This window comes from Terrapene carolina, unplaced genomic scaffold (genome assembly GCF_002925995.2).
Source record: "Terrapene carolina triunguis isolate 2854851 unplaced genomic scaffold, T_m_triunguis-2.0 Scaffold706, whole genome shotgun sequence".
Taxonomy (NCBI): domain Eukaryota; kingdom Metazoa; phylum Chordata; order Testudines; family Emydidae; genus Terrapene; species Terrapene triunguis.
The window spans coordinates 1,953,765-1,967,007 of NW_020665057.1; the positions used below are offsets into that span (position 1 = coordinate 1,953,765).

The following is a 13,243-nucleotide window of genomic DNA, read 5'->3' on the forward strand; positions in this document are numbered from 1 at the left end:
ATTTCAATTTACCTAATACAAGTACTGTAGCGCAATCTCTTTGTCAGAGAAATTAAACTTAGTTGGAGAATTACGTACAAAAAAAAAAAAAAAAAAAAACAACTGCATTCAAAAATAAAATATAAAAACTTTAAAGCCTAAAAGTCCTATTTCTTGCTCAGCCAACCACTCAGACAAACAAGTTTGTTTACATTTGCAGGAGATCATGCTGCCTGTTTGTTTACAATGTCACCTGAAAGTGAGAACAGGTGTTCACATGGCACTGTTGTAGCCTGTGTTGTAAGATATTTACATGCCAGGTGTGCTAAAAATTCATATATCCCTTCATGCTTCGACTACCATTCCAGAGGATATGCGTCCATGCGGATGATGGGTTCTACTCGATAACAATCCAAAGCAGTTTGGACAGACACAGAGTCATATTCATCATCATGAGTCAGATGCCACCAGCAGAAGGTTGATTTTCTTTTTTGGTTGTTCGGGTTCTGTAGTTTCCACATCGGAGTTGCTCTTTTAAGATTCTTAAACCTTGGGTCATGTGCTGTTGCTATCTTTAGAAATCTCACATTGGTACCTTTGCATTTTGTCAAATCTGCAGTGAAAGTATTCTTAAAATGAACAATGTGTGCTAGGTCATCATCCGAGACTGCTGTAACATGAAATATATGGCAGAATGTGGGTAAAACACAGAGCAGGAGACATTGAACTTGGGGGGGGGGGGGAAAGGGGGGGGGGGAATTGTCACAAATGTATTTAATGCATTATTTTATTAATGCGCATCATAAGTATGGAAGCATGTCCTAGCATATGAATGTTTAGCATATCTGGCACATAAATACCTTACAATGCTGGCTACAGAAGTGCCATGGGAACGCCTGTTCTCACTTTCAGGTGACATTGTAAATAAGAAGCGGGCAGCATTATCTCCCGTGAGATAACTTATTTGTCTTAGCGGGTGGCTGAACAATAAGTAGGACCGAGTGGACTTTAGGCTCTAAAGTTTTACACTATTTTGTTTTTGAGTGCAGTTATGTAACAACAACATCTGCATTTGTAAGTTACACTTTCACAATAAAGAGATTGCACTACAGTACTTATATGAGGTGAATTGAAAAATACTTTGTGTATCATTTTTAAAGTGCAAATATTTGTAATAAAAAATATAAAGTGAGCACTGTACACTTTGTATTCTGTGTTGTAATTGAAGTCAATATATTTTTGGATGTTTTTCTACATTTTCAAATATTTAAATTTCAATTGTTATTCTATTATTGTTTAACAGTGTGATTAAAACTGCAATTAATTGACAGCCCTAATTTTAATAGATAAATGGAATAGTAAACAGTCAGCCATAGGTTCAAATGGAGGCTTCATGAGCTAAATTAGAACTGAATTCCATCTATTATCTAGTGCTGTTGAACCTGATGGTGCATAAGGAGGTCTCTGTACAAAAATGAGAGAGCTCATCCAAGCTTTTCTACTTCTTGGGCGTAGAGAAGGGTAATTTGCAGCAGCTTTCCTCTTTAGCTAGAGAGAATCATTGTTCCTGTACGTGACCTGACTGCAAAATCTTCACAGCAAACTTCTGCTATCAGGGTAATGATGCCGGGGGAAAAGAAACAAACACAAAAACCCCCAGATAACTGTAGCCACACCCAGTGCCCCCCCCCCCCCACTGATCCACAACCAGCTGCACCTGGACCCTCACCCCCATCAACTCCTACTCCCCCCAGCACCCAACCCCCACCCACTGAGTCCTCCTCCAGCCTCCCTCCCTCCCCCCACCCGAGACCCAACCACTTTCACCTGGTTCCCCCGAAGAGTCCCACTGCCGCCCGCACCCAGATCGCCCTGCACAGAAACCTCTCATCCCACACCTGGATCCCCCCCCACATTAAGTCCCTCCACACTTGGATCCTGCCCACCCACACCTGGTGCAGAGGGACAGGGCCCCGGGGCAGGCCCAGCCCTCGCACTGTGTCAGGGTCAGGTGCATCCTCACTGCCGAGTCTCTGTACTGGGGGAATGGGGGCTTCAGGGTGCTCTCCAACCTCAATGAAGCCAGTGGCCTGTGCTCCCCATTGCCATCCTGGAGCCACATTTATTTACTGACAAATAAAATTTGCAGAATTTTAAAATATTGTGTGCAGAATTTAATTTTTTGGTGCAGAATTCCCTCAGGAGTATTTAAAACCAGGTCTCTTCACCTTTGGATTGGCCATTAAACTGGAAGCCAGAATGAAGACTAACTTCTCAAGTATCTCTTAAAAAGGCACTAAGATTATTTAGAGGGTTCCAGATCCAGAGAGGTTCACATGTATCTGCTGCTACAGTTGGAAGGAACTGAGGCAGCAGATGATGTCACACCTCCCTTAACACTCACGCATAAAATGTTCAGGAAGGCTCAGGGGTGGAGTATAAGTGGCCTGTGAGCGCTCTAACAGGCATTGTTAGAAGGTTCCACCATCTGAGTTGCACTGGCCAGTGCAACCCAAATGAGAATATCCACAGGAACCTCAAAGAACCATCCCTCTGCTAGGGCACCTAAATCCAGCCCTGCAGCATCCTTTTAGTCTAATCTAGCTCAGTCAAGATTACACGACTACACAATCTGGCAAACATTCAGCCATGGACTCCATTTAGATCAGCATCTCATGATTTGAATCCATGCCCACAGAGGTGGTTTGTTGCATCAATTTGTAAACAAATTCAACAGTAAGACCAAATAAAGTATCTTATGTCACCTTGATTTACTTACATTAACATCCTCTCGAATTCCTAGAGGTTTGTTTTTCCTGCTGTCGCAGAGTAAGTCTGTTATGGTTTCATTATATATTTCCATGTAGGAAACTCTCAACAGAAACTCCCTATCTGGATTCTAAAGATTAAAGAGAAGTGTCATCAGATCAGAAGTTGGAGGGGAGAACAAAAAAGTGCTTTAATGAAAGGATGCTCAGCTTTTTCCATCGTCTTGGACTACATCTTTACATAGCTTGACTTTTCCTTTCCTCTTTGCAAATGCACACCATCTCCCTTCTGGTACATAGTCCCATAATTACTTGCAAGGAAAAGTAGTTAGAGAAATTTGTGTAGTTTTACCTATCTTTAATGCAATGGGTATTTCACCCCTTTTTGAAAAAAAGATCTGGTACTCTATTTTTGCCCTTCATTATCTGTAAGACGGGAATAATGATACTAGCCTTCTTTGTAAAGTGTTTTGAAACCTACTGATGAAAAACACTATTTAAGAGCTGGGTATTAGTTCTCCCCTCTGCACATGTTTCCCTGCTGCTAGACTACCTTCTCCTGCTCTTTCTTCTAAACCTAATCCCCTGTTGAGTGGCTCTCTTCTCCACATCTACTTCCCTGTTATTTGGTTGCCTTCTCTCCAGCCATCTGGTCCTCTTCTTCCTCTGTTTGACTGAATGTACTTTCCAGCAGCCATCTTCCCTTTTCCCTGCTCCCGCCCAGACATTCCTCTCCAGCTGATGGCTAACAGCTTAAGTCCCACTGGTGCCTCTGGTACCCATGATCAGTTTTATCTTTTCTAAGGCTCTTTGCAATGAGAGAGGAAGTAGCATCCTGTACCATGTAACCTACTAGCTTTTCAGACCACAAGCAAGCATCATGTTTTGGGAACTAGTTTTTTAGTTTATATCTTCCTCTGACTTCTCATAACATGGGTGCTCTTATGCTGTCAAATTCATAGACTAAACCATTATTTATTAATGACCCACAATCCATAAATGGCACTGGGAATATCTTGCATTACACTGAGGCCCAATCCATACAGCTTGTTGTGCCCAGGCCCCACTGACTTCAATGGGGCTCCACACAGGTGCAGTTGTCGGCCTGCAGGCTATAGGTCTGGATGCACATGCCTATGAAGCAAACAGTACTGCTTCTTGAGTACAAGGGGGGCTGCCAGTGTTGCACATCTGATTAGAGATAACCATGGCCATCCCCCATTAGCTTGAGGGCATGAAACACACATGGCACTTTTAAGCGGTGTGGTAAGTTTTTTTTTTTTCTTGGCATGCTTTTCCAATGCACGCCAACCCTAAGGTATTCTAATTGCTGCTGCACTGCACAGGAAGTATGCCTCCAGCTTTCACTATTTAGTCATTGCACCTCCTCACAAACCCTCTCTCCAGCACACTTGTGGCCTGTATTCTGCAAGTCAGACCAGACAACACTAATGCCTTCAAATCTATGAGTCTCTGAACTTCTTATGCAAAGCTCTGTAGTTTGTGATTCCGCTAAGTATTTCTTCCACTGTTCATTTTTCATCTTTTAGAAAAAAAAATTTCTTTAGAGAGGTGTGTTTAGAGTGTACTACTAATCCAATGCATATGAGACCCAGTCTTCGTAACAACCAGATACTGAACTTGATATTTTATCTAAAGTTTTAATCAAGGTTCAATGGGAAATAGATATTGAAATAGAGAGCTGGCTTGGGGATCTGCATGGATCGCATCCCTGCTACTAGTGCCAGGGGAGGGCTTTCCCAAATTTCATGCAAGGATATGTATCACAGCAAAGTACTGCCACACATGCCATCACATGTAACTTGTTTCCGTTTGAAGTCCCCTGTTACCAAGGCCCTTTCCTAATATTTTTGTATAGGATCCAAGTGACAATAATTTAGCTGTATTACTTACTGCACAAATAATTTTGAAGACATCCTGAACTGCTTTAGGTATAATGCCCATAGACTTGTCACTCCCCATCATTGTATACGTTTTTCCTGAGGCAGTCTGCCCATAGGCAAAAACAGTGCCTAAAAAGAGGAACAAATGTTAACTGACCACTACCTAAACATTCTACAAATATAAGTGTAAAAACAATATGAAACTTACCATTATATCCTTGGACAGCAGACTTTATAATTGGAACAGCTACGCCTTCATATACTTGTTGGGTGCTGTCATTCGAATGAAAGACGCAATCTTAAAAAGAAATTTATTTTTAAAAGCTGCACAATGAGTTGATAAAAATGAACTTCCCTCACACTCAATTTTGGCAGCTTTTCATCCAATAGGACTGAGACCTTGATGCCCCAAAACCAACTCTTTTGCAGGATGATGCCAAAATATTTTATGCAAGATTAACTGATTGCCTAAAACCAAACTGAAGCAAAAGAGAATATAACAACGTAATAGGTAAAGTGCAGGAAACTTGGATATAGAGTTGAAAATATGCTATAAACAGTTAAATAGTATAACCATGATAATTACTAGGTTATCTATGGGAGGTACCTCCCATAAGGTTTTATGGGACTATGGCATAACTGGAATATGTTTTGTGCTGCCTGTGCCATGTAACAGATCTCTGTAAAGGTTATGGTCTACTATATCTATTCATCCTATTTGTACACATATATCATTTTGTACTTGAGGTTAAGAATATTGTCTGTATACTTGCTTGATTTCTAAGTAAGCTTTGTGAGGCATTTGGTCAGCTTCTTTAGGAAGGAATTCGCAAGGTTAAGTACCTGATCAGGAAGCACTTGGGGAACAATGCATCTTGGAATGCTCCAATCCACATAAGAAGTCTTCCTGGAGACATACAAGATACCATGTGGACAATGGCTTCTGCCTGTAAAGACTGAGTCATGCATGGACATGTGACTTGTCCAGGTGACTCCAGAACTCCATCTGGGAGTTGGATTTGCATAGGAGTGAGGAGGGGGGTCTCCACCCACAAGAGAAAGTCTATTTAAACCCAAGAGAGACCCCTCCATTTTATCTTCAGCTGGCTAAAGAAGGAGCCTCTCTACCCCCTGGGATACTTGAAGGAAACTGGAACAAAGGACAGTAACTACAGGGGGTGTGAGTGATTGCTGGACCCAGGCTAAAAGGAGATTAGCCTGTAAAAGGGAGCATTCTGGAACTGGTGAGGATCTTATCTGTATTTAGTTTGATTGGACATAGATTTGTGCATTTTATTTTATTTTGCTTGGTGACTTACTTTGTTCTGTCTGTTACTACTTGGAACCACTTAAATCCTACTTTCTGTATTTAATAAAAATCACTTTTTACTTATTAAATTAACTCAGTATGTATTAATACCTGGGGGAGCAAACAACTATGCATCTCTCTCTATCAGTGTTATAGAGGACGAACAATTTATGACTTTACCCTGCATAAGCTTTATATAGGGTAAAATGGATTTATTTGGGTTTAGACCCCATTGAGAGTTGGGCATCTGAGTGCTAAAGACAAGCACACTTCTGTGAGATGTTTTCAGGTAAACCTGCAGCTTTGGGGCGAGTAATTCAGACCCTGGGTCTTTGTTGGAGCAGACTGGAGTGTCTGGCTCAGCAAGACAGGGTGCTGGAGTCCTGAGTTGGCAGGGAAAACAGGGATAGAAGTAGTCTTGGCACATCAGGTGGCAGCTCTCAGGGAGGTTTCTGTGATTCAACCCGTCACAATCTACTGTGATCTGAAGCAAGGAAGGAAGGAAGGGAAGTCATTTAAGTCAGACTTAAAGATCTGATAAAGCTCTTGGTTATGCCAGACTTCCTTGGGCAAATCTTAGGGCACAGCCACACCACCTCCCTGAATGACACTAGCTAAGTTGACAGAAGCACTCTTGTCAGTATAGCCGCATCAACAGGAACAGCTATGTCAGCTCTAAGGGGTGTGATTCCTCCCCACACACATTGCTAGCAGACACAGATATGCTGGCAAGACTCTATAGAGTAGACCAGGCATTACTCTAGCCCATGCCACAGTTCTCCATCTCTAACATGGCAATTATACTTCCCAACACAGGGGTTTTACTATTCTCATAGAACAGAGCATCGTCAAGAAAAGTCACCTCATAATGAACAGTAGATACAACACATGAGAGTCACTGGCCAGCAATCTTCCTCTATGGTTTGCGATCTTCAAACAACCTTGAGAAGTATGCTATACTGCACATCCTGTCCAGTCAGTCACAGGGGTGTTGAGGACAAAATTAAATTAAGGATTGTGAGGAGCTCAGATACTACAGTTGATGAGGGCCATATATGCGCCTAAATAGATAGATGTCCCTTAAGGTCTTACCATAGTTAAAAGTTCTTGTACCATCCACTTGTAAAACTGTACAATTTTCACTTTTCCAATGAAGCTGTACTTTATCTCCAGATGTTTCATTTTCTCTAAAAAGGAACAAGAGATGTTTTATTAATCTTATTAGCGATCAGAACAGAAATAATGTTATACATGTACAAAATGAAGTTATTTTTCTTGTAAAGAAGAAATTCCCTTAGTGCTAGGTAAGTAATATTCAGCTTAATTGAACAGATTTTCACCAATAGAAGATTAGAGGCATAAATCATTGCCACCTACCTACTTCATCCAATCAAGAACACACAAGTTCCACATTTGACTCATTGTGCATCTATGAGCCTGTTTTCCAGCACCCAAGCTTATACCATGAATAAGTTGCTGCAATTCAGACTCTTCTCTCAATAAATGAAACAAAAGACCAAACTCAGAGGTGAAGCAAAGTGAAGTTTATCCAATCAGTCCACTAGCCAAAAATAGTTCTAACCATTTAAGGAATAAGACAGCCATGCTCTGTAATTCACCATGTCAACTTTCTATTTCATACCTTTGTTAGAAGTTTTATTATGCCTGCCATACTTTGGATCTCATCTTCTTTATTCTACTTTGCCCTCTTTTCATCTCTTCTTCCTGCTTTGCGGTCAGTGTCTGCTTCCTCATTTTCTCCTCTCCCTACCGACCCGGACATCCTTTTCCAGCTTTATGGCACATTGCTTTCTTTGCCTCTTTACCTAGGTTTTGTCTCTCCCACTTCTCATCCAAGCATCATAGTGAGTCTCCAAATCCTGCCTTATCTCATCATTTTCTTCCCCCAACACGTAAGAGGCACCAGATCTATTCACACCTCCTTTTTACAGAAGGCTTGGAGAGTATACCAGACTCCCAGTGAGCGAAACTAAAATGAGGGCTCCCTATTATCTGGGGCAATGCCCAAGTGAGGCGCCAATTAAACCAGCAGGTAAACTGCTAGGAAAAGTCTGGCTCGTAGCAGCTCAGCTGACAAGTCTTCACCCCTTCTAGTTGCAAAAGCTACTCTTCAAAACGTGAGCCCGAGGTCAGCAAAGTGGCAGCTGCCTGAATCTGTCGAGAGGCCTGAACAACAGACCCCGTCCCCAGCTGTAACTACCCCCGCCCCCCTTCGTTTACGGGAGCTTTTGCTCAATGCCACAGCGCTAACACCGGCTCTGCCACGGCACTGAGCTCTTGACACGGGCGCACAACCCCCCTGCCCGGGGCGTACGCGGCCCGCAGGGCCCGATCCTCACCGGCTCCCTGGCCCTGCTGAGCGCAGCTTCTCCGCCGCTGCGGGCGAGCGGAGGCTGGGGCAGGGAGGGCCCCGCCGGGGGCAGTTCTGGGCAGGGCCGGACACCCCTTCCCGGGGGATCGAAGGGACCCCAGAGGGGCGGGCGCCGGGCAGCTGCAGAGCGGGGCAAGGCGGGGTCCCGGGGCAGGACTGAGCCCGGGGGGACGGGGAGAGGGCTCCGGGTCCCCGCAGTCACCTGGCGATGAGCGGCCGCATCCGCACGCAGACCGTCACGGCTCCCTCCTCCGCCATGGCCCCGCTGTGCGTCACGCCGTGGAGAGCTGTTGGAACAAACTGCTGCCCTCCTAGGCTCCACAAGCCCAACCGTGTCCACCAGCTACCTCCTACGTCTCCAACTGCCGCCAGGATTTGAATTCCTCTCGGGCTAGTTTCCTATTGGTCCTTCCCTGACAGGCACTTCCGGTATCCGGACTGTACCACTGTCAAGTGACCTCACGGGGAGGCGGCTGGTACAAGCCCCGTTTAGACAGTCCCTTTGTGGGGTTTCAAGGGCAGGAACGTTCCATGGGGGTGAAACAACGATGTTCTTACAGCCCAGGAAACGGCTGTAGCTCGAGAAACTCCAGCTACTCATCGTGCAAAGCCGCATCCTTTCTCCTCACCCCTCCCACAGCCGGGACTTACTGCACGCTGGGAATTGTACTCGGTGACTGCATAGGGTTCTGCTCCCGGCGTGTGTGTTATGACATTTCTCTGCATTTCACTGTTAGCTCAAGTTAGTGAAATAATAGTCTTTGCCTAGACTTTGTTGTCTCATGGACACCACACACCTGCAGCACCTCCATCTGCATGGGCACCAGCACAGGTTCGCCTGAGAGGTTATGGAAGGTCTGCCCCCCAGAGCCAGATTAACCTTTTGTGGCCCCCCCGGGGGCAGTGGAGCATGGTGCAGGGGGGTCAGTCCCTGGAGTGAGCGGCTGGCCAGGGGCATAGCATAGTGCCCAGTGTGAGGGCACTATTTACAAACCGGCAGTAGCCAGACACACAGTGGCCTGCCCAGTCCTGTGCTGCCAGCATGCCCCTTCCCCTCGGGGGTGGGCCCATGCCACGCCACAGAGCCCCCCCCCCCAACACTGGAACAGCCCTCTGATTCACTATGGCCATAGCTCCCCTGGACCCCCTATACCCAGTGCCCCTTCCCCCCGACCCTGCCACAAATACACAGCGCCCTGCACAACAACATCCCTGCCCAGCGCCCCCCGCCCACAGCCCCACCACAACTGCACAGCACCCCACACAGAACTCCCACTCCTTAGTACCCCAGCACACACAGATCCCCCCTCACAGCCCAGCACCCCCATCCCAGGCCCTCCAGACACACCCTCCTCCATGCCCTGCCTCCCTGCAGCATTCACTGGCCCTGCTGGGAGGCGTGTCTGCCGGGCTGAGCCGCCAGTGCAGGTCCTGAGGCAGGGAATCGCTCTGGCCCCTCGGGAGCAGTGCGATCAGCCAGGCCAGGGCCTGCCCCAGCCAGCCTCCCTCAGGACCCACTTGCCTGGAGGGGCCCAGCCAAGCCCCCCATACTGTTCCCCCTGACTGGCTGAGACTGGCCAGGATTCTGCACCAGTCCCAGACGGCTCAGCTCCACGGAGACATGTGGGGCCCCACAGGTAGTGGGAAGCAGAGACTGCCCGGAGCCAGAGGTTCACTGGGGTCTGGCCAGGGGGCAGAGAGAAGCCGGTGGGTGGGGCCAGGGGGTGAAGAGGAGCCCTCAGCGGGCAGGGCAAGAGGAGCAAGTGGTGGACAGGGTGGGGGGAGCCAGCAGGCTGGTGGGGTATCAGGACGCAGTGCAAGCAGAGCAGGCTGGGGCCCCTTCTGAGCATGGGCCTGGCTCCATGGCGCCATTGTAAACCTGGCACTGACCCTACATCGTTTATAGGGCCCTACCAAATTCATGGCCATGAAAAATGCACTACTGACTGTGAAATCTGGTCTCCCCCTGTGAAATTTGGTCTTTTGTGTGCTTTTACCCTATACTATACAGATCTCATGGGGGAGACCAGTGTTTCTCAAATTGGGGGTCCTGACCCAAAAGGGAGTTGCGCAGGGGGAGGAGGGGGAGGGAGGAGTCCACAAGTTTATTTTATGGGGGTTGTGGTATTGCCACTTCTGTGCTGCCTTCAGAACTGGATGGCTGGAGAGTGGTGGCTGTTGGCCAGGCGCCCAGCTCTGAAGGCAGCACCAGCACAGAAGTAAGGGTAGCAATACCATACCATGCCATGCTTACTTTGTGCTGGTGCTGGCGGTGGCTCTCCCATTAGAGTTGGGCTCCCAGTTAGCAGCCACCGCTCTCCAGCTGCCAGCTCTGAAGGCAGCCTGCTGCCAGCAGCAGCACAGAAGTAAGGGTAGCAGTACTGTAACCCACCCTACAATAACCTGAACCCCTCCCGCCCTGCAAACTCCTTTTTGGGTCAGGACCTCTACAATTACAACACCGTGAAATTTCAGATTTAAATAGCTGAAATCATGAAATTTACTATTTTAAAAATCCTATGGCCATGAAATTGACCAAAATGGACCACAAATTTGGTAGGGCCCTAAACATTTATTTGATGTGAGTTTTGCCATTGATTGCACTAGGAGCAGAATTGAGCCCTAAATTCTTTTGCAGTAATTTTGTGATAGACAGTAAGCCTTTAGTAATTAACTGTCCAGTTATTATGATGTTACAGATTTAATATTTGACCCTGAAAGCCATTCAGGTCAACAGAGCTCAGGTATTTTTATCACCTCCAGTACTAGACGATACCGGTATACAAACACCAGAATACTTTTGCTGCTACTGGTTTACAGGTCCTAATGCAGGACAGGTCTCTAAGTGTATCCTTTCAATGACATATGTATAATACAGATGTAAATGATCTGGTAGTGAATTACAGATGTAGATATACAGATGTAGATGATCTGGTAGTGAATTACTGGTCCTAATGTTTCTAATGTAGGTGCAGCCCTAAAACTGCTTTTTTTTGAACATAGTCACTTTTGAAAATTCAGGTTGACAGTGTTCCCTTTAACAGAGGAATAAGCTGCAAGAAAATGCCAGTACATCTCACACAACAAAGATTTTTCAGAATATTGTCCCTAATGAAAATGTGGTGTGAAAAAACAGAAAACATGATACATCAGCAAAATTGTCTCTGAATAGTGTTCTCCGGAGTTTGACATGAGACCCTAATCAGCTTCTATGATCCATTTTTCATAAAGAAACATGTTAATAAAAATGGGATGTATGCAATTTATTAGAGCTTTTCTGAAACTGTTGTAAGTATCAAGTATCAGGGGGTAGCCGTGTTAGTCTGTATCTACAAAAACAACAAGGAGTCTGGTGGCACCTTAAAGACTAACAGATTTATTTGGGCATAAGCTTTCGTGAGTAAAAACCTCACTTCTTCGGATGCATAGAGTGAAAGTCCACTTTCACTCACGAGGTTTTTACTCACGAAAGCTTATGCCCAAATAAATCTGTTAGTCTTTAAGGTGCCACCAGACTCCTTGTTGTTGTTGTAAGTATATGCATAGATCAAGATAAATAGCTATTACAAATGTGGATCAAGCACTGGGTTGCTGAACACCCCATCAGTGAGTGCTCAGCCCCTTGAAATATTTGGCTCCAAAAGTCCAATCCTGCCCCCCACTGAAGTCAGTGACAAAATTCCCATGGCAGCCACCAACTGAAAAGAACAACAAAGAGTTCTTTCTCTCAGTGCTGACTCTCAACAGTCCGTCCGTCCCACATATCTGGGAATACAAAGTAAATGTAAAGTTTTTACAAAGTCAGTATTTCACAACCTTTTTTTTTATTTTCAGCACTCTAGGAACAAGAGCAGATGGACTCTTTGTGAGCCTGCACCTTGTGTAGTGATTGACACCCAATCCGCAGGGATCAGTTCTGGGTCCAGTTCTATTCAATATCTTCATCAGTGATTTAGATAATGGTATAGAAAGTACACTTATAAAGTTTGCAGACGATGCCAAGCTGGGAGAAGTTGCAAGTGCTTTGGAATGATCTGGACAAACTGGAGAAATGGTCTGAAGTAAATAGGATGAAATTCAATAAGGACAAATGCAAAATACTCCACTTAGGAAGGAACAATCAGTTGCACACATACAAAATGGGAAATGACTGCCTAGGAAGGAGTACTGTGGAAAGGTATCTGGGGGTCATAGTGGATCATAAGCTAAATATGAGTCAACGGTGTAACACTGTTGCAAAAAAAGCGAACGTCATTCTGGGATGTATTAGCAGGAGTGTTGTAAGCAAGAAACAAGAAGTAATTCTTCCGCTCAACTCCGCGCTGATTAGGCCTCAACTGGACTATTGTGTCCAGTTCTGGATGCCACATTTCAGGAAAGATGTGGACAAATTGGAGAGAGTCCAGAGAAGAGTGACAACAATGATTAAAAACAACGAGGGCTAAAACCCACGAAAGCTTATGCCCAAATAAATGTGTTAGTCTCTAAGGTGCCACAAGGACTCCTCGTTGTTTTTGCTGATACAGCCTAACACGGCTACCACTCTGAAACCTGTCAAAAATGATTAAAGGTTTAGAAAACATGACCTCTGAGGGAAGATTGAAAAAATTGGGTTTGTTTAGTCTGGAAAAGAGAAGACCAAGAGAGAACATGATAACATTTTTCAAGTACGTAAAAGTTTGTTACAAGGAGGGAGAAAAATTGTTTTTCTTAACCTCTGAGGATAGGACAAGAAGCAATCGGCTTAAATTGCAGCAAGAGAGGTTTAGGTTGGACATTAGGAAAAACTTCCTAACTATCAGAGTGATTAAGCACTGGAATAAATTGCATAGGAAGGTTGTGGAATCTCCATCACTGGCAATTTTTAAGAGCAGGTTAGACAAACACCTGT

At 45.2% G+C, this 13,243-nt stretch overlaps 1 protein-coding gene across 1 annotated transcript in view; it reads right to left on the minus strand.

Annotated features, from left to right (window-relative positions):
* CENPE (centromere protein E) overlaps positions 1-8,668 on the minus strand; it is a 76,291-nt gene extending 67,623 nt beyond the window's left edge. The window contains exons 1-5 of the mRNA XM_026659852.1: positions 8,555-8,668; positions 7,053-7,147; positions 4,860-4,949; positions 4,662-4,780; positions 2,755-2,878 (exon numbers count right to left, since the gene is read on the minus strand). Of these exons, the coding sequence (XP_026515637.1) occupies positions 2,755-2,878; positions 4,662-4,780; positions 4,860-4,949; positions 7,053-7,147; positions 8,555-8,610 (484 nt within the window). The 5' untranslated portion in view covers positions 8,611-8,668. The remainder of the gene's footprint in view (positions 1-2,754; positions 2,879-4,661; positions 4,781-4,859; positions 4,950-7,052; positions 7,148-8,554) is intronic.
* Between the last annotated feature and the right edge of the window lie 4,575 nt (positions 8,669-13,243).